General features: G+C 44.0%; 1 protein-coding gene across 1 annotated transcript; it reads left to right on the top strand.

Moving 5' to 3' along the window:
- Positions 1-1016: 1016 nt before the first annotated feature.
- Positions 1017-27324, top strand: LOC100136711 (Rhag). Its single transcript, NM_001124674.2, is given in 10 exon segments — positions 1017-1335; positions 14178-14361; positions 17591-17741; positions 18370-18517; positions 19666-19832; positions 20239-20376; positions 20785-20906; positions 21201-21271; positions 21432-21505; positions 26931-27324. Coding segments are annotated over 10 exon segments (1302 nt in total). The 5' UTR covers positions 1017-1154; the 3' UTR covers positions 26997-27324.

Consider the following 27324-nt stretch of genomic DNA (forward strand, 5'->3'; position numbering starts at 1 on the left):
GTGAGCTTCATGCATTTGGTTTCCATGGACAAGCAGCTGCACACAAGCCTAAGATCACCATGCGCAATGGCAAGCGTCAGCTGGAGTGGTATAAAGCTTTCCGCCATTGGACTGGAGCAGTGGAAATGAATCACGCTTTACCATCTGGCAGTCAAAGGACGAATCTGAGTTTGCTAAATGCCAGGAGAATGCTACCTGCCCAAATGCATAGTGCCAACTGTAAAGTTTGACGGAAGAGGAATAATGGTCTGTGGCTGTTTTTCATGGTTCGGGATAGGTTCCAGTGAAGGAAAATCTTAATGCTACAGCATACAATGACATGTTAGACGATTCTGTAATTCCAACTTTGTGCAGGCATGACAATGCCCCCGTGCACAAAGCGAGGTCCATACAGAAATGGTTTGTCAAGATAGGTGTGGGAAGAACTTGACTGGCACAGGCACAGAGCCCTGACCTCAACCCCATCGAACACCTTTGTGATGAATTGGAACGCCGATTGTGAGCCTAATCGCCTAACATCTGTGGCAGACCTCACTAATTCTCTTGTGGCTGAATGGAAGCAAGTCCCCGCAGCAATGTTCCAACATCTAGTGGAAAGCCTTCCCAAAAGAGTGGAGGCTGTTATAGTAGGAAAGAGGGAACCACTCCATATTAATGCCCATGATTTTGAAATGAGATGTTCGACGAGCAGGTGTCCATATACTTTTGGTCATGTAGTGTATCACCCAAACACACCAGAATGACTCTGACAGTGACAAATTAGTTGAAAAAAGCTCATTAGCCATTCATCTCATGTCTCTGTCACTGGCCGGGGGTCATTACTGTGTGTTTTGCCAAAGTCTTGTTTTTTCCCCCTCTTTTAATAAGAGTAAACACCCAACAGTGAGGAAACCCATCCCCATGAGCAAAGTGAAGAAAGGGGAGTAACCATGCGGGCCTGACTTTTCTGCCCTGCCATTGGTCCCCACGAAACCTGCACCAATTTAAAACCAGACACCAGTTGCTCTCCACCCGTCAGACTATTACCACAAGCCCCAAAAGATAGATAGGGAGAGAGAGAAAAAGTGAGCGTGTGTCAGAGACAGAGGGTCAGCCTGAGATAAACAGAGAGAGAGAGAGAGAGAGAGAGACACACACAGTTAGTTAATATTGGCATGCCTGCATACTCCACCAACATGAGGCTTAAGTTTCCTATCCTAGCTCTGACTCTGGAGATTATCACCATCATCCTGTTCGGTGTGTTTGTGGACTACGATGATGGGAAACACGGGGGGCACGGAGCCCACAACACCACACACCATGAGGAGAAGAAGGATCCTCTGACCCTTTATCCCAGTAAGTGACACCTGAAGGCTCCTTCATGTTAGCCTGGTCCCAGATCAGTTTGTGTGGTCTTGGAATGACAATGACCATAGGAGTTGGCAAGACAGGAACAGGTCTGGGAGCAGGCTTCCTCAGTGTGGTGCCACATATTGTATGTGTGGGCTGTCAGTGTGTCAGCCTGGTTGTGGGAGCTTGGCTGAATCATGGATTGTATTGTATTGACTCCTTAATGCCAACCCCAGTTGCTATGGATGAAGGGCTATTGAAGTTGAGTCTCAAAGATTTGACCCTTATTCTCTTAATAATTGTGCAGTAGCTTTGAGGGATAAGCTATGGATCATTGGAGATGGTATTATTGAGTATTATTCAGATACTCCTGTGAACAATCAGAGAGAGAGATGTCGTGGGAAAGCATGGTGTGAGGTTGTTGTGCACGTGCCCATTCCAGCATCCTCACACCTAGAAATACTCTTTAGGGAATGGGCCAGATGCTCGAGCTGTCATAGGGGCACCACTCTCTCTCATACTGGACAGGTTCACTGTGGCTAGCCTCCAGATGGATTGTGCAAATGGGAAGATGAATGCCAGGACTGAATGGCATCCACATACTTACAATAGAACTTGCAAGTGCACTTAAGGGAGTTGCAGTCATGTGTTTTAGTGAGACATACGATTGAGTTAAAAATGTACGTGGATTTGTGTTTGGAGATAGATAAGTCTATCTATGAAAAGTGCCAAAGCCCCACCCCTACTACTTTACCTTTTGTACAAAAAATAATTTAGATGTTAGTCTGGTGTTCTTCGGGTGGTTCTTGGAATCCCAGAAAGTGTATTTTCTACCAATTTTAAAACAGCATAAATACTTGCAGACTTACAGTATAGAGGTTTGCCCAGAAATGGGCAGGGCAGGTGTGACCCGAAGAGATTAGCGTAGTGCTTAGCATTTGGGCCGATCCTTTTCCATTCCAAGAATTTTGCATATCCAAAGACATCCTAAAACCTTTAGAACTATTGGTTGTTTTTAATGTTGTTTAATGGGTTATACAGCTGGAGATGTGTATAAAGGCGACATTGACTTTCTTTTCTTAAGAAAGCTGTTACATTTGCAAATTCCATTCATAACTATCATAATTGACCCCCCAAAATGGTCAATTTACTCAACAGACTGGCTAATTAACGCCCCATAACATGCTCATTCAGCTGAACAACCACAAGTTGCACCCCCCCCCCCCCTAACAAAAACTATTGGAGTAGACTACGAGAAAATATCAGGGGTCTGATGTGTGCAATGCAGGGTCGTCTATATTGTGCATTACCAAAGCTCCACAATTACAGGTTCATAGCAGAGGAAATAAGAGGAGGAATGCAATTTTGAAAAATAGGAGCCTGTTGTTGCTGGGCTTTACCATCAATGGACAAAATCATTGCTAAAAAAAAATATTGAGAGGAACCAATGGTTTCTGTGGCTCTGTGAAGTACTTGTTTTCCTCAAAGAATGGGGACCTTAAGATTTGTTACACAGAGTTGTTTTACAGCCATAGTCTACTCCTTTCATCAAAGTCAGGCCGAATTTGTAATTTGTAATTACAGTTCACAAAAAGCAACTTCACCAATTGCACTGGTGTAAAAAGCTCCCCAATTGTCATACCAGAATAAAAGTATAGATACCTTCATAGAAAATGACTCAATTAAAAGTGAAAGTCACCCAGTAAAATACCACTTGAGGAAAAAGTATCTGGTTTTAAATGTAAACTCAGCAAAAAAAGAAACCCTCTCACTGTCAACTGTGTTTATTTTCAGCAAACTTAACATGTGTAAATATTTGTAAGAAACACAACAAGATTCAACAACTGAGACATAAACTGAACAAGTTCCACAGACATGTGACAAAACAGAAATGGAATAATATGTCCCTGAACAAAAGGGGAGTCAAAATCAAAAGTAACAGTCAGTATCTGGTGTGGCCACCAGCTGCATTAAGTACTGCGTGCATCTCCTCCTCATGGACTGCACCAAATTTGCCAGTTCTTGCTGTGAGTTGTCATCCTGTACCTGTCCCGCAGGTGTGATGTTCGGATGTACCGATCCTGTGCAAGTGTTGTTACACGTGGTCTGCCACTGCGAGGACGATCAGCTGTCCATCCTGTCTCCCTGTAGCGCTGTCTTAGGCGTCTCACAGTACGGACATTGCAATTTCTTGCCCTGGCCACATCTGCAGTCCTCATGCCTCCTTGCAGCATGTCTAAGGCACGTTCACGCAGATGAGCAGGGACCCTGGACATCTTTCTTTTGGTGTTTTTCAGAGTTAGTAGAAAGGCCTCTTTAGTGTCTTTCAGTGTCTTTTTAGTGTGTTTCATAACTGTGACCTTAATTGCCTACCGTCTGTAAGCTGTTAGTGTCTTAATGGTCGTTCCACAGGTGCATTAATTGTTTGTTTTTTGAACAAGCATGGGAAACAGTGTTTAAACCCTTTACAATGAAGATCTGTTAATTAAGTTATTTGGATTTTTACAAATTATCTTTGAAAGACAGGGTCCTGAAAAAGGGACATTTCTTTTTTTTAGTACAGTGGTGGAAAAAGAACTACGTTCTCATACTCAATTCTCCTTATATTAAGCAAACCAGGAGGCACAATTTGTGTTTTTTAAATGTATTTACGAACTGCCAGGGGCACACTCCAACACTCAGACATAATTTACAAACACAGTATTTGTGTTTAGTGAGTCAGATCAGAGGCAGTAGGGATGACCATGTTATATTGATAGGTGAGTGAATTGGACCATATTGCTGTCCTGCCTGAGCATTCTAAATGTTTTTGTGTGTCAGGGAAAATGTATGTGAGTAAAAATTACATATCTTCTTTAGGAATGTAGTAGAGTAAAAGTAAAAGTAGTAAAACATATCAATATTAAAGCACAGATACCCCCCAAAAACGACTTAAGTAGTATTTCAAGTTACTTTACACCACTGACCAATTGCAGTTAGATTCAGTATGATGCTAAATGAAACTCAAAGACACTGGTGCCTTGGAGGTTTGAGATTTGTCAAAATCTGCATGATCCATTCTGGTTATCATGCCTGGGAGACAGAATGAGGATTCCCCATACGGGATTACGGAAATGCGGACAGAAGGTTGATAAAACGCAAGCTTAATTCCCTTCAATTACGTTTAAGCCAGGTCATTTGTCAGAGCTATGGTGACCTCCAAACACGTCAGCATTTAACATTATTGAAAATATTTTGGCTGCTGGCCTGAAACCTAATTTCAGACTATCAACCTGAAATCCTGGTTAGCACACTACAACTACCATGGATGGAAGATGACCTAACATGTTGGACATAGAGCCCATCTGAGAGGCTAGGTTCCAAATGGACCTTCTCTCTACCTCCCACAACACCCTTCTCTCAGAGCCTTCAACTGGTATGGTGTCTCAAAGGTATCAAGTATTCAGGTGATATAAGATGGATGGGGTCGAGGCTGATCAAGAATGCAGGGCAAGCAGCCTTAGAGCATTGTTAATAGAAATGAACCTCAGCCACTAGCTTCTGTATCCTGCATTGCTAAAATGCCCATTCCTATGAGACCATCCAAGGGGTTCCTCTAAAGGCCACTGCAGAGTGTCACGGAACCGACTAGACAGCCTACTGTTAACATTGTACTTGCTAAGTCTACGGTTTTTAGGCTTGTGTCGCGTTAGCAAAATGGATTCGGGAGACAGATGCAGGAATGCGTAATAGGGTTTTCTATTTAGCCCAAATTACGGCGTGCCGTGTAAAGGCACGGGGACGAAGACCAAACAAACACGTAACAAAAACACAGGGTTGAAACCCAAGACAAAAGAGCGACAAGTATCTCAAATAAATACACAAACGCACAATGATTAACACACGGGGCGAGACCCGTAATCATCTGCACAATCCACAAGGGCACGAAAGCCCAAAACACACAGCACAGGTACTCACATGCACCAACGGACATTGTAACAATAAACGACAGCCCCATGGAAACCAAAGGGCACACTTATACAAGTACTAATCAGTGGGAATAGGGGACAGGTGTGCGTGATGAAAATTCCGTGGATCCGTGACAGCTTGCCTAATGTTTTTGTAACCTGACTGGATGTGTGCAAAAATGTGAGAAGTAGTGTATGCGACCCGGGCCAGGAAGACAGTAAACTAACTTTAGATCCAGGGTCAGCTCAGTCTTGACTCTTTTGGGTTGGCGAGCCCAAGTGGGTTATTTTGTTCAGATGGTGCCAAAAACAAATATATGCAAAAAGAAAAACTACAAACAGGCATGCCCAATAGTGCTGAGCGATTAGTGCTTTTTGAGGTAAGTTCGGTTGTAACGGTTTTCTTGAGGTGAAGGAGAGGCGGACCAAAATGCAGCGTGGTGGTTATTCATGATTCTTTAATAAAGAAAACTATACATGAATAAACTAACAAAAAAAAACAATAAACGTGAGAAAACCTAAACAGCCTATCTGGTGACAACAAAGACAGGAACAATCACCCACAAAATACTCAAAGAATATGGCTGCCTAAATATGGTTCCCAATCAGAGACAACGATAAACACCTGCCTCTGATTGAGAACCACTCCAGACAGCCATAGACTTACCTAGAAACCCCCACTAAGCCACAAACCCAATACCTAACAAAACCCCAGGACAAAACACACCACATACAAAAACCCATGTCACACCCTGGCCTAACCAAAATAATAAAGAAAACACAAAATACTAAGACCAGGGCGTGACATCGGTTTCGGTTTGATTATAAAAAGCTAATCACAGTTTTTGATTTTAGTTTCAATTTAAAAAATATATATATATTAAATGCATTATTAAATAATGACATCATATATTTTTTTGCTAAAAAGACATACCCAAAAGTAACTGCTATTCATGTGTAATTACATGATTCTGACATGCAAAAACATTGTATATTTGGAAAGAAGATATCTGGGAGATTATGAGGAAATAAACTGAAGACAATTTACATAGTTCAGAATACACAAGATCAAGCACACACAAAACCGTAAAAAAATAAATATATATATTTTAATTGACAAGCTATAAGGGAATTATTGATGATTAGAGCTGTTCACAACATGTGAACAATATCAGAAATAAAAAGGGATTGATAGACCTAACAACTAGAAATGGGCAGATGTTTTAGTAAGTGGTGTCAGGTGTGGTCACGGGACGTTTCCAAGTGTCCCTAAACCTCTCCAAAGTGGCATACAGTTGAAGTCGGAAGTTTACATATACTTAGGTTGGAGTCATTAAAACTCGTTTTTCAACCACTCCACACATTTCTTGTTAACAAACTATAGTTTTTGCAAGTCAGTTAGGACATCTACTTTGTAATTTTGTAAAAGTGATTTTTCCAACAATTGTTTACAGACAGATTATTTCACTTATGATTCACTGTATCACAATTCCAGTGGGTCAGAAGTTCACTTACACTAAGTTGACTGTGCCTTTAAACAGTTTGGAAAATTCCAGAAAATTATGTCATGGCTTTAGAAGCTTCTGATAGGCTAATTGACATAATTTTTGTGTGTACCTGTGGATGTATCTCAAGACCTACCTTCAAACTCAGTGCCTCTCACCTGACATCATGGGAAAATCTAAAGAAATCAGCCAATACCTCAGAAAATATATTGTAGACCTCCACAAGTCTGGTTCAACCTCGGGAGCAATTTCCAAACGCTTGAAGGTACTATGTTCATCTGTACAAACAACAGTACGCAAGTATAAACAACATGGGACCACGCAGCCGTCATACCGCTCAGGAAGGAGATGCGTTCTGTCTCCTAGAGATGAACGTAGTTTGATGCGAAAAGTGCAAATCAATCCCAGAGCAACAGCAAAGGACCTTGTAAAGATGCTGGAGGAAACAGGCCCAAAAAGTATATATATCCACAGTAAAACGAGTCCTATATCGACATAACCTGAAAGGCCGCTCAGCAAGGAAGAAGCCACTGCTCCAAAACCTCAATAAAAAAGCCAGACTATGGTTTGCAACTGCACATGGGGACAAAGATCGTACTTTTTGGAGAAATGTCCTCTGGTCTGATGAAACAAAAATAGAACTGTTTGGCCACAATCGCAATCGTTATGTTTGGAGGAACAAGGGGGAGGCTTGCAAGCCGAAGAACGCCATCCCAACCGTGAAGCACGGGGGTGGCAGCATCATGTTGTGGGGGTGCTTTGCTGCAGGAGGGCCTGGTGCACTTCACAAAATAGATGGCATCATGAGGAAAGAAAAGTATGTGGATATATTGAAGCTACATCTCAAGACATCAGTCAGGAAGTTAAAGCTTGGTCGCAAATGGGTCTTCCAAATGGACAATGAGCCCAAGCACACTTCCAAAGTTGTGGCAAAATGGCTTAATTAAGGACAACAAAGTCAAGGTATTGGAGTGGCCATCACAAAGCCCTGACCTCAATCCTATAGAACATTTGTGGGCAGAACTGGAAAAGTGTGTGCGAGCAAGGAGGCCGACACACCTGACTCAGTTACAACAGCTCTGTCAGGAGGAATGGGCCAAAATTCACCCAACTTATTGTGGGAAGGTTGTGGAAGGCTACCCGAAACGTTTGATCCAAGTTAAACAATTTAAAGGCAATGCTACGAAATACTAATTGAGTGCATGTAAAATTCTGACCCACTGGGAATGTGATGAAAGAAATAAAAGCTGAAATAAATAATTCTCTCTGCTATTATTCTGACATTTTACATCCTTAATTTAAAGTGGTGATCCTAACTGACCTAAGACAGGGAATCTTTACTAGGAGTTTAAATGTATTTGCCTAAGGTGTATGTAAACTTCCGACTTCAACTTCCGACTTGTAAATTAGATTATTCCAGTGCTATTACATATTTGTAATCCCTAAATGCTATTTGTTCAGTATAAAAACACAATTTCTACCATATCAACCTCACTCGAACATTGTGGTGGTGTTGTGGGGTATCCAGGGTGCATTCTAGTGTCATTTCAACCTCTCCAAAGTGTCAGAATGTGGTAATTGCACTGCTTTTGCACACGGGATGTGCCAAAATATTTATTGTTCACTATAAAAACGACATTTCTACAACACCAACCTCTCTCAAACATATCCACTGTTTTTTCAACCTCTCCAAAATGCCTGAATGTTTAGCCTAGGCTATTGGTCCCACATACAAATGAACTGTTTACAAAAACAACATAAAATAAATAGATGTACAGTACCAGTCAAAAGTTTAAAGGGTTTTTAATTATTTGTACTATTTTCTACATTGTAGAATAATAGTGAAGACATCAACACTATGAAATAACACATATGGAATCATGTAATAACAAAAAAAGTGTTAAACAAATCAAAATATACTTTATATTCAGATTCTTCAAAGTAGCCACTGGACATTAAAGAAGATACAAAAATGTCTTATCAAACACAAACTTGGTTACACATGTGTCCTCCAATAAAAAAAAAATAGAAATTAGCTGAATGATTTACAAATGACATTCGTGTTCATGTTACATCCCAGATGATTGGATTTCACTTTCATCATAGCTTGTGCATGTCTTGCATAGTCTTTGACGAAGTCCCTCTCTGCCAGGAAACACCCTTTTTTTCTCTTTGTGTTTTGTGCAATGCTTGCAGTTCTTCCTTTTGTCTTTTGGCAGGTGTGTTGGATAGTGGCGCTCACTTTGAGTGGAGGGTCTTGTGATGGTGGTGAGGTTGCTTTGGGCCCGCAATTCAGCAATTTCCAATACCAGCTACTCTCAGAAGGCCAACTGGGTGAGATGGGTTTGACCTTTTGGTTTGACCATGTGCTTGTGGAGAATGAAAGCCTTTACTGTAGCAATGTCCACAAAGTGGTAGAAAAAAAGTTATATACTACTTCCTGGTCTTGTGGAAGACCTGGTAATAGCCTATCAGAGGATCAGATAGGTCAACAACCCCCATGCTGGCATTGAAGTCCTTCACAGAAACAGGAATGGGGACATTCTTCCTCACCCATGCCCCATCGGCTAGCACAAAGAGCTTGTAACCCCATTTGGTCTGCAAGCCAATTCGAGCATTTGAGGCAACCAAGCGCTCATCTATATATAGATTATGAGCAGGCTGGAAGTACATTTTGCATGCCTCCACCATGTCATGATAAAGGGGCTTGACTCTTGCAAGACGATCATACCCTGCAGTCACCTTTTTCTGGTCATTCTCCTGATCCATTTGTGGATCACTCATGTTAAGAGTACGGTTGATGGCCAAGAATCAGTTTTCACTCATGATGGAGGTGGGGAACTCGAGCTGATAGAGTGGGGATCTTGCTCCAGTTGTCAACTAATCTTGATACCTTTACCAGTCCCATGTAAATCACCAAGGAAATCTAGTTGAGCGTGTCACCCATGGTGACAGGGCTCCAGGACATCTTCCCTCCCCCTGTTGCTTCCAGCTGTGCATATTCATTTTAATTTGATGACTTTACTCTTTGATATTCCTTAATAACCCCCAAAAAATAAGAAATATTGGTAAATCGCTCAGCACTAATGCCAAAACTAAAGATAAAGAACAAACGAAAGGCCTCACGGCCACCCAAAACGTCCTTTTAGCACAGCACTTGGACATGGTTGGTGCTGCCACCTGGGGTACGGAGTGTTGAAGTCTATCTTGGTCCAGTGTGGTGCCTAACTGTATGCTAACACTAAACTACCTTCTACAGTACATAACAATAGTGCATATCTCTGTATTATTTATTTGGTTTTGCAAGGTTGGAGATTTTAGATGACAATGTTGGGTAAGATGAATGTGTAGTGGTAGGCCGAAGAAGGGAGATATCCAATATGGACAAGATAAAAGCTGAGACTTGTTTTGCTGCTATGTTCCGAAGCTTCAAGTTCAGTACTCTACGTCTCAGTTGGTATAGTAGGGTGCTGACACCGGAAGGAATTTATCAGGTTAGTTCGTTCCCAGCAATAATACACGATACATCATGTATTCTAGTTTTTGTTACCCTATTGTCCATTCCCTTGCATCATCCCACTCATTGTGAGGTAATGTTTTGCACGTTGCTTGATTTGCACATTCCCAATCAGTACCCTCAATCAATGCTAAAGAACAGAAAATATTGCATGCAATGTATTAACAACAAAAATGCTGATCTGTTCAGTCAACACATGGCTATCTTATCTTGTACAGTCGTGGCCAAAAGTTTTGAGAATGACACAAATATAAATTTTCAAAAAGTCTGCTGAGTCAGTTTGTATGATGGCAATTTGCATATACTCCAGAATGTTATGAAGAGTGATCAGATGAATTGCAATTCATTGCAAAGTCACTCTTTGCCATGCAAATTAACTGAATCCCCCCCCCCCCCCCCCCCACAACAAAAAAATTCCACTGCATTTCAGCCCTGCCACAAAAGGACCAGCTGACATCATGTCAGGGATTCTCTCGTTAACACAGGTGTGAGTGTTGACGAGGACAAGGCTGGAGATCACTCTGTCATGCTGATTGAGTTTGAATAACAGACTGGACTTCAAAAGGAGACTTCAAAAGGAGGGTGGTGCTTGGAATCATTGTTCTTACTCTGTCAATCATGGTTACCTGCAAGGAAACACGTGCGGTCATCATTGCTTTGCACAAAAAGGGCTTCACAGGCAAGGATATTGCTGCCAGTAAGATTGCACCTAAATCAACCATTTATCGGATCACCAAGAACTTCAAGGAGAGCGGTTCAATTGTTGTGAAGAAGGCTTCAGGGCACCCAAGAAAGTCCAGCAAGCGCCAGGACCGTCTCCTAAAGTTGATTTATCTGCAGGATCGGGGCATCATCAGTACAGAGCTTGCTCAGGAATGACAGCAGGCAGGTGTGAGTGCATCTGCATGCACAAGTGAGGCAAGGACTTTTGGAGGATGGCCTGGTGTCAAGAAGGGCAGCAAAGAAGCCTCTTATCTCCAGGAAAAACATCAGGGACAGACAGATATTCTGCAAAAGGTACAGGGATTGGACTGCTGAGGACTGATGTAAAGTCATTTTCTCTGATGAATCCCCTTTCTGATTGTTTGGGGCATACAGAATAAAGCATGTCCGGAGAAGACAAGGTGAGCACTACCATCAGTCCTGTGTCGTGCCAACAGTAAAGCATCCTGAGACCATTCATGTGTGGGGTTGCTTCTCTGCCAAGGGAGTGGGCTCACTCACAATTTTGCCTAAGAACACAGCCATGAATAAAGAATGGTACCAACACATCCTCCGAGAGCAACTTATCCCAACCATCCAGGAACAGTTTGGTGATGAACAATGCCCTTTCCAGCATGATGGAGCACCTTGCCATAAGGCAAAAGTGATAACTAAGTGGCTCGGGGAACAAAACATCGATATTTTGGGTCCATGGCCAGGAAACTCCCCAGACCTCAATCCCATTGAGAACTTGAGGTCAACCCTCAAGAGGCAGGTGGACAAACAAAAACCCACAAATTCTGACAAACTCCAAGCATTGATTATGCAAGAATGGGCTGCCATCAGTCAGGATGTGGCCAAGAAGTGAATTGACAGTATGCCAAGGCGGATTGCAGAGGTCTTAAAAAAGAAGGGTCAACACTGCAAATATTGACTCTTTGCATCAACTTCATGTAATTGTCAATAAAAGCCTTAGACACTTATGAAATGCTTGTAATTATACTTCAGTATTCCATAGTAACATCTGGCAAAAATATCTAAAGACACTGAAGCAGCAAACTTTGTGGAAATGTATATGTGTGTCATTCTCAATACTTTTGGCCAAGACTGTATATATCTTATATCTTATCTTACATATTTTACATTGTTCAGACTTTGATATCAGGGAAAATATTGAATAGATTTTAGTTATTTGTTTGTTACCGGATAGGCGCGGGTGTTCTGGCCAGTGCCAGAGGGGTTATAATGTATCCTATGACGTCTCGGAGGCATTGCATAAGTAATACTAAACCTGATTATAATCATGGTCCAGTGCGCTGAATCTCATCCATAGCAATACAATGCACTCCTGGGTAGAAAGAGACAGTCACATGTAAACGCGATAATGAGTGAGGAATTCATGGACTTCTAATTTGAGACAAAATCTGTTTAGAAGAGCTAACCTTCCTGTTTATTCTGTCTCTATCACTGTGTGGCAGAAAGAGGGAGCCTCCGAACAAACTCAACTCTTAAATGAATTGCCAGTTACAACAATCCCTCTACAACTGCCTAAAATGTAGCATCGGTTTTTACTTATAGTAAGGCCTGGTATGGCACAGAGACACATACAGAGAAAGAGATGTGTATGGCACTGGAATGGCATGCTGGTAGACATGTTTTTTGGAGAGTCATACACAGCTTACATAGAGTACATAGAGTAGTCATATATAGTCACAGACAAAAAAAGACAACGGACCTATCGGGCTAGTCTATGCTGCACCTAAGCCCCCCAACCACCAACCCCACACCCTGTATTCCATTACTTACCCAGGACAGTCTGGGTGGTGACTGTTTGCCTAAGTCCCTTTTTTAAATATATTTTTTTACCTTTATTTAAGTCAGTTAAGATAAAAATTATTATTTTCAATGACGGCCTAGGAACAGTGGGTTAACTGCCTGTTCAGGAGCAGAATGGCAGATTTGTACCTTGTCAGCTCAGGGGTTTGAACTTGCAACCTTCCGGTTGCTAGTCCACCACTCCTACCACTATGCTACCCTACCCAGCTTCCCTGACAACCACAATGCTAACTTCCCACCACAATGCTAACCAGACCTGGGGAAACAAGGACTATTGTTTCCACATTCTGCAAACGGCCACACCTTGATGTACTTTCCAGATGAGGACCCGTCATCCATCGCACAATGACTGGTCACTTTTGGGAATTGGGAGTCTGGCTTCCTGCGGTCAGGCATTTCAGGGAAGAGAACCTTTTCTGAGTGTCGAGCGAGAGTGGGAGTAGAGTGTGTGGGTGGGAGTGGGAGTGGAGCTTGGAGAATTAGGATTGTTCCTCCAGCAGCGGTGGACAAACCGTTTTAAGCTCCACGCACCTACGTACGTACGCACACACATACACACATTTGGTCAGTCTCTTGGGCCAGTAGCCTGATCCTTATCTGCAGAAACTCGGATAGTGCTCACATCCTGCTGTCCGCACACACAGTGAGCTAAAGTCCTTATAAATAAAGTCTGTCCTCTTGTATACATCAATCTAAACATGCATAAAGTGCGAGCACAGGGATCCATCTATTAAGTTTAGAAGACTTGGTTAAGATCATGTGATCCCAGTGAATGGAACAGTGTAAGGCTACTGACATGACACATCAAACTGGGTTATTGGGAGCCTGAGTTCTCAGTATCCCATTCACAGACTAATCTAATTGGTCTTCCCTCCTCAGGATTTCCATTGACCCCCTCATGGGGATAGGGGTTACTAATGTTGCTGCACAATCCAATGCGGGTGCTCTGTGAATCATTTGAGCAGCCAAAGGCAAAGCAACATAATGAATGGAATATTTACACACTACTAATAGCCCTAGGTTTTGATCAATAGCTAGACTGTCAACTGATTTGAATGTCTTTGACGTGTTGTAATAGAGGATTATACTCACATAGCAAGCCCTCCCAGGGTTTTATTCATTTGTTATAGTTTTCATTCACTATTCATTCAAAGTGAATAAATCATATGGGGCCTGTTTTATAGAGAAAAAATGCAATGATATTATGTTAACACTACCACCAACATGTTTTTGGATTTCATGTGAATTTAAAATGTTAAGATCTCTGCCATTTTGGAAGTCACTTTTTTTTATGAATCAAACTCCACTGAGCTGACCTCTGACCTGCCATTTGTTCCCCAGTGTTCCAGGATGTCCACGTTATGATCTTCATTGGCTTTGGCTTCCTGATGACCTTTCTGAAGAGATATGGCTTCAGCAGCGTGGGCCTCAACCTGCTCCTGGCCGCCTTCGCTCTGCAGTGGGGTCTGATCATGCAAGGCCTCTGGGACCTGGACGACGGCAAGATCAAAGTCTCCATCTTCAAGTAAATAATAATAATAAATAAAGCTAGCAGTATCATCATAGTACCCATGATAGAAGACATCTTCAAGTAAATAGAACATAGACATTACCAAAACCGTCAAAACCAATAATCAGCTTGCAGTAATAGCACATGTACGTACAGTTGAAGTCTGAAGTTTACATACACCATAGCCAAATACATTTAAACTCAGTGTTTCACAATTCCTGACATTTAATCCTAGTAAAAATTCTGTTTTAGGTCAGTTAGGATCACCACTTTATTTTAAGAATGTGAAATGTCAGAATAATAATAGAAAGAATGATTTATTTCAGCTTTTATTTCTTTCATCTCATTCCCAGTGGGTCAGAAGTTTACATACACTCACTTGTTATTTGGTAGCATTGCCTTTAAATTGTTTAACTTGGGTCAAACGTTTTGGGTAGCCTTCCACAACCTTCCCCATTAAGTTGGGTGAATTACGGCCCATTCCTCCTGACAGAGCTGGTTGTAACTGAGTCCGGTTTGTAGGCCTCCTTGTTCGCACAAGCTTTTTCAGTTCTGCCCACAAATGTTCTATAGGATTGAGGTCAGGGCTTTGGTGATGGCCACTCCAATACCTTGACTTTGTTGTCCTTAAGCCATTTTGCCACAACATTGGAAGTATGCTTGGGGTCATTGTCCATTTGGAAGACCCATTTGCGACCAAGCTTTAACTTCCTGACTGATGTCTTGAGATGTTACTTCAATATATCGACATCATTTTCTTTCCTCATGATGCCATCAAATTTGTGAAGTGCACCAGGCCCTCCTGCAGCAAAGCACCCACACAATATGATGCTGCAACCCCCGTGCTTCACAGTTGGGATGGTGTTCTTCGGCTTGCAAGCCTCCCCCTTTTTCCTCCAAGCATAACAATGTTCATTATGGCCAAACAGTTATATTTTTGTTTCATCAGACCAGAGGACATTTCTCCAAAAAGTACGATCTTTGTCCCCATGTGCAGTTGCAAACCATAGTCTGGCTTTTTTATAGCGATTTTGGAGCAGTGGCTTCTTCCTTGCTGAGTGGCCTTTCAGGTTATGTCGATATAGGACTCGTTTTACTGTGGATATAGATACTTTTGGACCTGTTTCCTCCAGCATCTTCACAAAGTCCTTTGCTGTTACTCTGGGATTGATTTGCACATTTCGCACCAAAGTACGTTCATCTCTGGGAGACAGAACGCGCCTCCTTCCTGAGCGGTATGATGGCTGCGTGGTCCCATGTTGTTTATACTTGCGCACTATTGTTTGTACAGATGAATGTGGTACCTTCAGGCATTTCGAAATTGCTCCCAAGGATGAACCAGACTTGTGGAGGTCTTGGCTGATTTCTTTTGATTTTCCCATGATGTCAAGAAAAGAGGCACTGGGATTGAAGGTAGTCCTTGAAATACATCCACAGGTAAACCTCAAATTGACTCAAATGATATCAATTAGCATATCAGAAGCTTCTAAAGCCACGGCATCATTTTCTGGAATGTTCCAAGCTGTTTAAAAGCACAGTCAACTTAGTGTATGTAAACTTGTGACCCAATGGAATTGTGATACAGTGAGTTATTAGTGAAATAATCTGTCTGTAAACAATTTGGGGAAAAATTACATATGTCATGCACAAAGTAGATGTCCTAATCGACTTGCCAAAACTATAGTTTGTTAACAAGACATTTGTGGAGTGGTTGAAAAACGAGTTTTAATGACCCCAACCTAAGTGTATGTAAACTTCCGACTTCAACTGTACACATTAGATGACAGTCGTAGAGAAGCCTTCTACTCTAGACACATTAACCTTTCTAGTGCGGAACCCCTCGACAACATTCCGCTGAAAAGGCAGCACGCGTAATTTAAAAGTTTTTTTAGAAATATGTAACTTTCACACATTAACAAGTCCAATACAGCAAATGAAAGATAAACATAAGGTTAATCTACCCATCGTGTCCGATTTCAAAAATGCTTTACAGCTAAAGCACAACCTGTGATTATGTTAGGTCATAGCCAAGTCGAAAAAACACACAGCCATTTTCCCAGCCAAAGATAGGAGTCACAGAAATATAGATAAAATGAATAACTAAACTTTGATGATCTTCATCAGATAACACTCATAGGACATCATGTTACACAATACATGTATGTTTTGTTCGATAATGTGCATATTTATATCCAAAAATCTCAGTTTACATTGGCGCCTTACGTGCAGTAATGTTTTGATTCCAAAACTTCCAGTGATTTTGCAAAAATACTCATAATAAACATTGATACAATATACAAGTGTTAAAAGATAAACTTCTCCTTTAATTACCTTTGATGATCTTCATTAGAAGGCACTCCCAGGAATCCCAGTTCGACAATAAATGACTGATTTGTTCCATAAAGTTCCATCATTTATGTCCAAATAGCCACTTGTTGTTAGCGTGTTCAGCCCAGTAATCCATCTTCATGAGGCGCAGGCACTTCATCCAGAAAAAAACTCAAAAAGTTCCGTTACAGTCCTTTAGAAACATGTCAAACGATGTATGGAATCAATCGTCAGGATGAAATTAACATAAAACATCAATAATGTTCCAACCGGAGAATTCCTTTGTCTTCAGAAAAGCACTGGAACGAGAAGTAACTCTGTCGGGAGCGCGCGTCATGAGACCAAGGCTCTCTGCCAGACCACTGACTCAAAGAGGTCTCATGAGCCCCTCCTTTATAGTAGAATACTCAAATGAGTTTCTAAAGATGGTTGAAATCTAGTGGAAGCCCTAGGAAGTGCAACCTCATCCAAATCTCAATGTGTATTCGGTAGGCCAAGCTTTGAAAAACTACAAACCTTAGATATCCCACCTCCTGGTTGGATTCTTCTCAGGTTTTCACCTGCCATATGAGTTCTGTTATACTCACAGACATCATTCAAACAATTTTCAAAACTTCAGAGTGTTTTCTATCCAATACTACTAATAATATGCATATATTAGCATCTGGGACAGAGTAAGAGGCAGTTCACTCGGGGCACGCTATTCATCCAAAAGTGAAAATGCTGCCCCCTATCCCAAAAAGGTTAATACAGCAACAGAACGGGTAGAATGAATGAAGCTAGCATTAGTGGTACGTGCACAAGATAGAGGACAATCATAGAGAAGTGTTCTGTTCTAGTGTTAACAAGACATCTCTCGCTCTCTCTTTCTCTCTCTTCACTCCCTCCTACTCGTCCTCTCCCTCCTTACCATAAGGATGATCAATGCAGATTTCAGCACAGCCACCGTTCTCATCTCATTTGGGGCAGTGCTGGGTAAAACCAGTCCTGTCCAGCTCCTCATCATGACCATCCTGGAGATCACCATCTTCAGCATCAACGAACATCTGGTGGCCGAAATCCTGGAGGTCAGTGCACTTCACCATAATCTCAGATCCCAGAACTAACCCTTATTCTAACAGTCTGTCACAACAAACTAACTTCAACCTTGTCCACTCATCTAAGAACTTGTGAACATGAAAAACACTATACTAGAAAATTATATTAGTTAATACAGTTCAATAAGCAATATTGTGTGCAATCTTGTGAGTAGCAGCAAAGACTGTGTGAATCTCCTGTTGACCCATATATGTGTACTATCTGTTTACCTGGGACCTTATACACCTGGCCCATAACCCTAGTGAGACCCTCTAGTGGTGAGAAGTGACAGCCCAAGATAACTGCGATCAGACAAGATTCATCCTGAATCCAAAAGGGCTCAGACAAATATAACCACGGCGTAAATTCTTAGGGATGAACCTACAAAGGGAAAAATATATCTAGGTCAATTTTATTTGATATTCTTGAATCAGTCCAATCCTGTACCCAACTTATCAGTGCACAAGATTTGCTTGGGAATGTGCAGAGGTGTGAAGGATGGGTGATTGACAGGTGACTGAGGTTACTAGCAGACTAAGGAGAAAGTTAGGTTAGTAGGGCTGTTCTTTTTTTTTACAACATGAACTAACTACTTTATATGGTTTGTCCCACTCACAGGCCAATGATGTTGGGGCCTCCATGATTATCCATGCCTTTGGGGCGTACTTCGGTCTCGCAGTGGCCCGCATGCTGTACCGGCCAGCTCTGAGGAACAGCCATGAGAACGATGGCTCTGTTTACCACTCTGACCTCTTCGCCATGATCGGTAAGAGCAGCTCACATGACAGTCATCAAGATCAATGCATTTTAGCCTCCCGTGTGGCACAGCGGTAAAAGGCACTGCATCGCAGTGCTAGAGGCGTCACTACAGACCCGGGTTTGATCCGGGCTGTGTCGCAGCCGGCCGTGAACGGGAGACCCATGAGGCAGCGCACAATTGGCCCAGCGTCGTCCGGGTTAGGGGACTTCGGTCGCCAGTTGTATGTTGTTTCCTCTGACACATTGGTGCAGCTGGCTTCTGGGTTAAGCAAGCAGTGTGTCAAGATGCAGTGCAGCTTGGAGGGGTCGTGTTTCGGAGGACGCATAGCTCTTGACCTTTGCCTCTCCGTACGGAGTTGCAGCAATGGGACAAGCCTGCAACTACCAATTGGATATCATGAAATTGGGGACTAAAAAATGTATCATAATAATCTATGCATTTTATTGATTAGTGTAGACAGTCCCTAACAACTGTTATAGATTAAAGAGTAGTAGATAGAGCCGCAAAATATTTTTAAAATGTTCTTTGGAACACTAGAAATAACAATTCAGCAATAAGGGTGTTCTAAGTATCAAGCATCTCAGAGTAGGAGTACTGATTTTAGTATCATTTTTTATTTGTATTTATTTTACTAGGAAAGTCAGTTAAGAACAAATTCTTATTTACAATGACAACCTACCGGGGAACTTCCTGTGCCTTGTTCAGGGGGAGAACAACAGATTTCTTATCTTGTAAACTTCAATCCATCAACACTTTCGGTTGCTGGCCCAACGCTCTAACCACTAGGCTATTCGCCGCGCCACTTTTAGATCACAATTAATGGGATTGCATGGACAGGGGGACCTGAACCTAGATTACCATTCCTACTCTGAGACGCTTGATACATACGGCTCCTGGTGTCTGTTTGCGCTGTACATTTTATCACAGGGGAAGGGGAAGGGGAAGCTCCCCCAAATCATAGTCTCAGTCACCACCTAGTGGAAATACAGTGTATCACTTCTAAAACTCACTGTATTATAAAAACAGTGACACTAGCAGGCATAATTCTGTTCAATGTAGTTTCAATATATTTAATACATCACTTTTTGTTTATATATTTTAGAATTAACTAAAGTAGCAGACAAATAAAAATCCTCCTTGAATATCTTCTCCAGGTACCGTGTTCCTCTGGATGTTCTGGCCCAGTTTCAACTCTGCCATCGCTGAATCTGGCACTGATCAGCTCATGGCGGTGACCAACACCTACTTCTCTCTGGCTGCCTGCGTACTCTCTGCCTATGCCGTCTCCAGCTTGGTGGAGCACAAAGGGAAACTGGACATGGCGAGTCTTCCAATGCTTCATTCAAACCACAAAGGGTCACAGCAAATCTGTAGATTGTTTACTTTCTTTCAATTGATTTTGACTTGTTTATGTTCAAACAAGAATATTGAGTGTGTGCGCGTGTATTGTGTGTCTTTGGGAAAGAGACAATAAAATCTCACACAGCACCTACTATAGCATAGCTCACTACAGACCCTGGTTTAATCCCGGGCTGTAGCACAACTGGCAGTGATCGGGAGTCCCATAGGGCGGCGCACAATTGGCCCAGCGTCGTCCGGGTTAGGGGAGAGTTTGGCCGGGGTAGGCCGCCATTGTAAATAAGAATTTGTTTTTAACTGACTTGCCAAGTTTAATAAAGGTTAAATAAAATATAAAATAAAAAAAGATGCTTCTGTGTTTTCCATAGGTCCACATCCAGAATGCCACTCTGGCAGGAGGTGTTGCCGTGGGAACCTGCGCTGACATGGACATCGGCCCTTTTGGTGCCATGATCATCGGGTTCGTGGCTGGCATCGTCTCCACCCTGGGCTTCAAGTTCCTCACTGTGAGTTCAAAGGTCACACAAGTCTGAACCAATAGAAAGGGAGATACCTAGTCATAACGGAATGCATTCAACCAAAATGTGTCTTAACCAAAGCCCTCTGAATCAGAGAGGTGCAGAGGGCTGTCTTGATCAACATCATCAGTCCCTGAGGAGTAGTTGTTTTTGTTGGGGGTTAACTGCCTTGCTCAAAGGCAAATCTGGAAAATCTGGTTCTGGTTTGTTAAACGAGTTTTGCCTGCTGGGGAAAAACATGCATTTTAGTCAAAACAATCACCCATCCATCCATGACTGACTAACCTGCCATCAGATGGCTAGAAATATGTTGAAATGAGAGGGCACTAGGGAATATAGAATTTATAGAATTTATAGAATATAGAATTTACACAACTGTTTATCTCTGTGTTTCAGCCAATCCTGGCATCCAACCTGGGCATCCAGGACACCTGTGGTGTCCACAATCTGCACGGCATGCCTGGCATCCTCGGGGGTATTGCTGGCATTGTGGCGGTCGCTCTGGGCAAGAAGAAAGGGTAGGGCTCATCCAATGGCATTCTTCATACTGTATATCTATAAAGGCATTGGATAAATTAATTAGAGGTCTTAGAAATAAAAGGCATTTGAAAAGGAATGATTTTCTAAAGACCTTTGGTAAATGACGATGTGTAGTCAATATCAGATACAGATAGTGTAGTTTTTGAACGTCTAATAATTCACTTTTCCGTTAAGGTGTGAACTTGGCCTCAATAATTAGTCTCAAAATAAGGGTCTCTTGCCATAATTACCTAAGTACTGTCATTTTCTCATCTCCGCCATTCTTCCCTCAGGAGTGCTGCCATGCAGGGTGCAGCCCTGGCCTCATCCCTTGGGTTCGCTTTGGTTGGAGGAACTATTACAGGTGGGTGGAGAGAGACTGCCATTCTTTGTCATTCAAAAAAATCTACATCACATTTGAACAGACAGTTTTCATATTTTATAAAACTATGCAGCTTGTTTTATACGATGCCCGCTGGGAAACATATTTAATAATACTGTTAATAACTTTTCTATTTGTACAGGTCTGATAATGAAGCTTCCATTCTGGGGACAGCCTCCAGATCAGAACTGCTTTGATGATTCCATTTATTGGGAGGTAATTGTCATGTACTGTCATGTTGTGTCTTGTCTCTGTCCTTTCCCTTCACCCTGTCTCCCTCTGCTGGTCGTTGTTAGGTTACCTTTTCTCCCCCGCTTTCCCCCAGCTGTTCCTTGTCTCCTCTAACTACCCATTCACCCCGTTTCCCACCTGTTCCCTTTTTCCCTCTGATTAGGTCCCTATATCTCTCTCTGTTTCTGTTCCTGTCCTTGTCGGATTCTTGTTTGTTGTGTTTCATGCCTGAGCCAGACTATCGTCATGTTTGCTGTAACCTTGTCCTGTCCTGTCGGAATCTGCCGGTCTATCTGAGCCTACCTATGTTTGGTTATTAAATAAGCTCTGTTTAAGTTAGTTCGCTTTTGGGTCCTCATTCACTTCCCTTAACAGAAGAATCCGACCAAGAATGGACCCAGCGACTTCGGATCCTCTCCACTCAGCCGTCGGGATCCAGGGAGCGATGCTAGGCAGACACGAGCAGGAAGTGTCTGCTGCTCGACATGCCGTTGAGACCCTGGCCACCCAAGTCTCCAACCTCACAGAACAGGTTCACCATCTCCGCCTCGATCCACCGGCCACTTCCAGGGCTTTCGAATCTCCGGAGCCCAGAATCAATAACCCGCCGTGTTACTCTGGGGAGCCCACTGAATGCCGCTCGTTCCTCACCCAGTGTGATATTGTGTTTTCTCTCCAGCCCAACACTTACTCCAGGAGCACTGCTCGTGTCGCCTACGTCATATCTCTCCTTATTGGACGGGCTCGTGAGTGGGGCACGGCAATCTGGGAGGCAAGGGCTGAGTGTACTAACCAGTATCAAGACTTTAAGGAGGAGATGATACGGGTTTTTGATCGATCTGTTTTTGGGGAGGAGGCTTCCAGGGCCCTGTCTTCCCTATGTCAAGGCAATCGATCCATAACAGACTACTCTATTGAGTTTCGCACTCTTGCTGTCTCCAGTGGCTGGAACGAGCCGGCCTTGCTCGCTCGTCTTCTGGAGGGTTTCCGCGCAGAGGTAAAGGATGAGATTCTCTCCCGGGAGGTTCCTTCCAGCGTGGATTCCTTGATTGAACTCACTATTCGCATTGAGCGACGGGTTGATCTTCGTCACCGAGCTCGTGGAAAGGAGCTCGCGCTCTCCGTCGCCTCCCTCTCCGCATCACTACCATCTTCCTCTGCCGGCTCGGGTGCTGAGCCCATGCAGCTGGGAGGTATCCGCATCTCGACTAAGGAGAGGGAACGGAGAATCACCAACCGCCTCTGTCTCTATTGCGGTTCCGCTGGTCATTTTGTCACTTCATGTCCAGTAAAAGGCCAGAGCTCGTCAGTAAGCGGAGGGCTACTGGTGAGCGCTACTACTCCTGTCTCTCCTTCAAGATCCTGCACTACCTTGTCGGTCCATCTACGCTGGACCGGTTCGTCAGCTTCCTGCAGTGCCTTAATAGACTCTGGGGCGGAGGGCTGTTTTATGGACGAGACCTGGGCTCGGGAACATGACATTCCTCTCAGACAGTTAAAGGAGCCCACGGCCTTGTTCGCCCTGGATGGTAGTCCTCTCCCCAGGATTCAGCGTGAGACGCTACCTTTAACCCTCACTGTTTCTGGTAATCATAGTGAAACCATTTCTTTTTAAATTTTTCGTTCACCTTTTACACCTGTTGTTTTGGGCCATCCCTGGCTAGTTTGTCATAATCCTTCCATTAATTGGTCTAGTAATTCTATCCTCTCCTGGAACGTCTCTTGTCATGTGAAATGTTTAATGTCTGCTATCCCTCCTGTTTCCTCTGTCTCTTCTTCACAGGAGGAGCCTGGTGATTTGACAGGGGTGCCGGAGGAATATCACGATCTGCGCACGGTGTTCAGTCGGTCCAGGGCCACCTCTCTTCCTCCACACCGGTCGTATGATTGTAGTATTGATCTCCTTCCGGGAACCACCCCCCCCCCCGGGGTAGACTATACTCTCTGTCGGCTCCCGAACGTAAGGCTCTCGAAGATTATTTGTCTGTAGCTCTTGACGCCGGTACCATAGTCCCCTCCTCCTCTCCCGCCGGAGCGGGGTTTTTTTTTGTCAAGAAGAAGGACGGGTCTCTGCGCCCCTGCATAGATTATCGAGGGCTGAATGACATAACAGTGAAGAATCGTTATCCGCTTCCTCTTATGTCTTCAGCCTTCGAGATCCTGCAGGGAGCCAGGTTTTTCACTAAGTTGGACCTTCGTAACGCTTACCATCTCGTGCGCATCAGGGAGGGGGACGAGTGGAAGACGGCGTTTAACACTCCGTTAGGGCACTTTGAATACCGGGTTCTTCCTTTCGGCCTCGCTAACGCTCCAGCTGTCTTTCAGGCATTAGTCAATGATGTCCTGAGAGACATGCTGAACATCTTTGTTTTCGTTTACCTTGACGATATCCTGATTTTTTTCACCGTCACTCCAGATTCATGTTCAGCACGTTCGACGTGTCCTCCAGCGCCTTTTAGAGAATTGTCTTTTTGTGAAGGCTGAGAAGTGCACTTTTCATGCCTCCTCCGTCACATTTCTCGGTTCTGTTATTTCCGCTGAAGGCATTAAGATGGATCCCGCTAAGGTCCAAGCTGTCATTGATTGGCCCGTCCCTAAGTCACGCGTCGAGCTGCAGCGCTTTCTCGGCTTCGCAAACTTCTATCGTCGTTTCATCCGTAATTTCGGTCAGGTGGCAGCTCCTCTCACAGCCCTTACTTCTGTCAAGACGTGCTTTAAGTGGTCCGTTTCCGCCCAGGGAGCTTTTGATCTCCTCAAGAATCGTTTTACATCCGCTCCTATCCTTGTTACACCTGACGTCTCTAGACAGTTCGTTGTCGAGGTTGACGCGTCAGAGGTGGGCGTGGGAGCCATCCTTTCTCAGCGCTCCCTCTCTGACGACAAGGTCCACCCATGCGCGTATTTTTCTCATCGCCTGTCGCCGTCGGAACGTAACTATGATGTGGGTAACCGCGAACTGCTCGCCATCCGGTTAGCCCTAGGCGAATGGCGACAGTGGTTGGAGGGGGCGACCGTTCCTTTTGTCGTTTGGACTGACCATAGGAACCTTGAGTACATCCGTTCTGCCAAACGACTTAATGCGCGTCAGGCGCGTTGGGCGCTGTTTTTCGCTCGTTTCGAGTTCGTGATTTCTTATCGTCCGGGCTCTAAGAACACCAAGCCTGATGCTTTGTCTCGTCTCTTCAGTTCTTCAGTAGCCTCCACTGACCCCGAGGGGATTCTCCCTGAGGGGCGTGTTGTCGGGTTGACTGTCTGGGGAATTGAGAGGCAGGTAAAACAAGCGCTCACTCACACTCCGTCGCCGCGCGCTTGTCCTAGGAACCTTCTTTTCGTTCCCGTTCCTACTCGTCTGGCCGTTCTTCAGTGGGCTCACTCTGCCAAGTTAGCCGGCCACCCTGGCGTTCGGGGTACGCTTGCTTCCATTCGCCAGCGTTTTTGGTGGCCCACCCGGGAGCATGACACGCGTCGTTTCGTGGCTGCTTGTTCGGTCTGCGCGCAGACTAAGTCCGGTAACTCTCCTCCTGCCGGCTGTCTCAGGCCGCTTCCTATTCCCTCTCGACCGTGGTCTCACATCGCCTTAGATTTTGTCACCGGACTGCCTTCGTCAGCGGGGAAGACTGTTATTCTTACGGTTGTCGATAGGTTCTCTAAGGCGGCTCATTTCATTCCCCTTGCTAAGCTTCCTTCTGCTAAAGAGACGGCACAAATCATCATCGAGAATGTTTTCAGAATTCATGGCCTTCCGTCAGACGTCGTTTCGGACAGAGGTCCGCAATTCACGTCTCAATTTTGGAGGGAGTTTTGCCGTTTGATTGGGGCTTCCGTCAGTCTCTCTTCCGGCTTTCACCCCCAGTCTAACGGTCAAGCAGAACGGGCCAATCAGACTATTGGTCGCATCTTACGCAGTCTTTCTTTTCGTAACCCTGCGTCTTGGTCAGAACAGCTCCCCTGGGCAGAATACGCCCACAACTCGCTTCCTTCGTCTGCGACCGGGCTATCTCCTTTTCAGAGTAGCCTCGGGTACCAGCCTCCGCTGTTCTCATCTCAGTTCGCCGAGTCCAGCGTCCCCTCCGCTCAGGCTTTTGTCCAACGTTGCGAGCGCACCTGGAAGAGGGTCAGGTCTGCACTTTGCCGTTATAGGACGCAGACTGTGAGGGCTGCTAATAAGCGTAGAACTAAGAGTCCTAGATATTGTCGCGGTCAGAGAGTTTGGCTCTCCACTCAGAACCTTCCCCTTAAGACGGCTTCTCGCAAGTTGACCCCGCGGTTCATTGGTCCGTTCCGTATTTCTCGGGTCATTAATCCTGTCGCAGTTCGACTTCTTCTTCCGCGATACCTTCGTCGCGTCCACCCGGTCTTCCATGTCTCCTGCATCAAGCCCGTCCTTCGCGCCCCCGCTCGTCTCCCCCCCCCCCCCCCCATCCTTGTCGAGGGCGCACCCATCTACAGGGTCCGTAGAATTTTGGACATGCGTCCTCGGGGCCGTGGTCACCAGTACCTCGTAGATTGGGAGGGGTACGGTCCTGAGGAGAGGAGTTGGGTTCCCTCTCGGGACGTGCTGGACCGTGCGCTGATCGAGGATTTCCTCCGTTGCCGCCAGGTTTCCTCCTCGAGTGCGCCAGGAGGCGCTCGGTGAGTGGGGGGGTACTGTCATGTACTGTCATGTTGTGTCTTGTCTCTGTCCTTTCCCTTCACCCTGTCTCCCTCTGCTGGTCGTTGTTAGGTTACCTTTTCTCCCCCGCTTTCCCCCAGCTGTTCCTTGTCTCCTCTAACTACCCATTCACCCCGTTTCCCACCTGTTCCCTTTTTCCCTCTGATTAGGTCCCTATATCTCTCTCTGTTTCTGTTCCTGTCCTTGTCGGATTCTTGTTTGTTGTGTTTCATGCCTGAGCCAGACTATCGTCATGTTTGCTGTAACCTTGTCCTGTCCTGTCGGAATCTGCCGGTCTATCTGAGCCTACCTATGTTTGGTTATTAAAGAAGCTCTGTTTAAGTTAGTTCGCTTTTGGGTCCTCATTCACTTCCCATAACAGTAATAATCTGAAAGAAACAAATACAACACATTATCCTGATCCATGAATGACCATCACTAGCTTACAGTTGAATCAAATGCCTGAGGTATATGGTATAACGTACAGGATGTTACATTATTGGTGTGACACTCATGTAACATTTGACATATCCAGTCCCATAATGTGGCATTAGCCACATATAGATTGTTATTAGTCACACATGGCAAATGTGGCATACTGTCTTGTATTACATTGAACGTGACCACCTGGAGACACACATAAAATATTTGATTTGTAAATTTAAAAAAGACTATCTTATAACAAATATGATTTGGTATAGATTAAATTGTGGCTAAATTCTGAGATCTGTGGCTGACTGAGATGTGACTGTGTTCTAGGTTCCTGGGGAGGAGGAGGAGGGCGAGGAGAGCCTGGCTCACGGAGACCAAAAAGCAGAGGCGTAAAGCTCCCACTCTTTGCTGCACATTCACGACCTACAACCCTCTGAGCTAGAGATGGGAAAGTGAGGAATCATGAACCACACATTAGACATTGGGTGTACTCTATCTCAATAGTCTTAACTGGCTTCCTCTCCTTGTCACCTCTCCTTCATCTAATTGGTAAATCCCTACCAGGACTTCATTCGTCACCCGTCTAATTTCTTGACCATCAGTGCAGAGGACGTAAAGGAGAGAATCTATGTTGTACTATTGAATTCAACCCAGGATGGCCAGTGCTGTGAAATTGTCAGTTATTTTCAACTACTGCATAAATAATTGGATTGATATGAGA

Source organism: Oncorhynchus mykiss, chromosome 4, assembly GCF_057628025.1.
Source record: "Oncorhynchus mykiss isolate SJ-2025 chromosome 4, ASM5762802v1, whole genome shotgun sequence".
Lineage (NCBI taxonomy): Eukaryota > Metazoa > Chordata > Actinopteri > Salmoniformes > Salmonidae > Oncorhynchus > Oncorhynchus mykiss.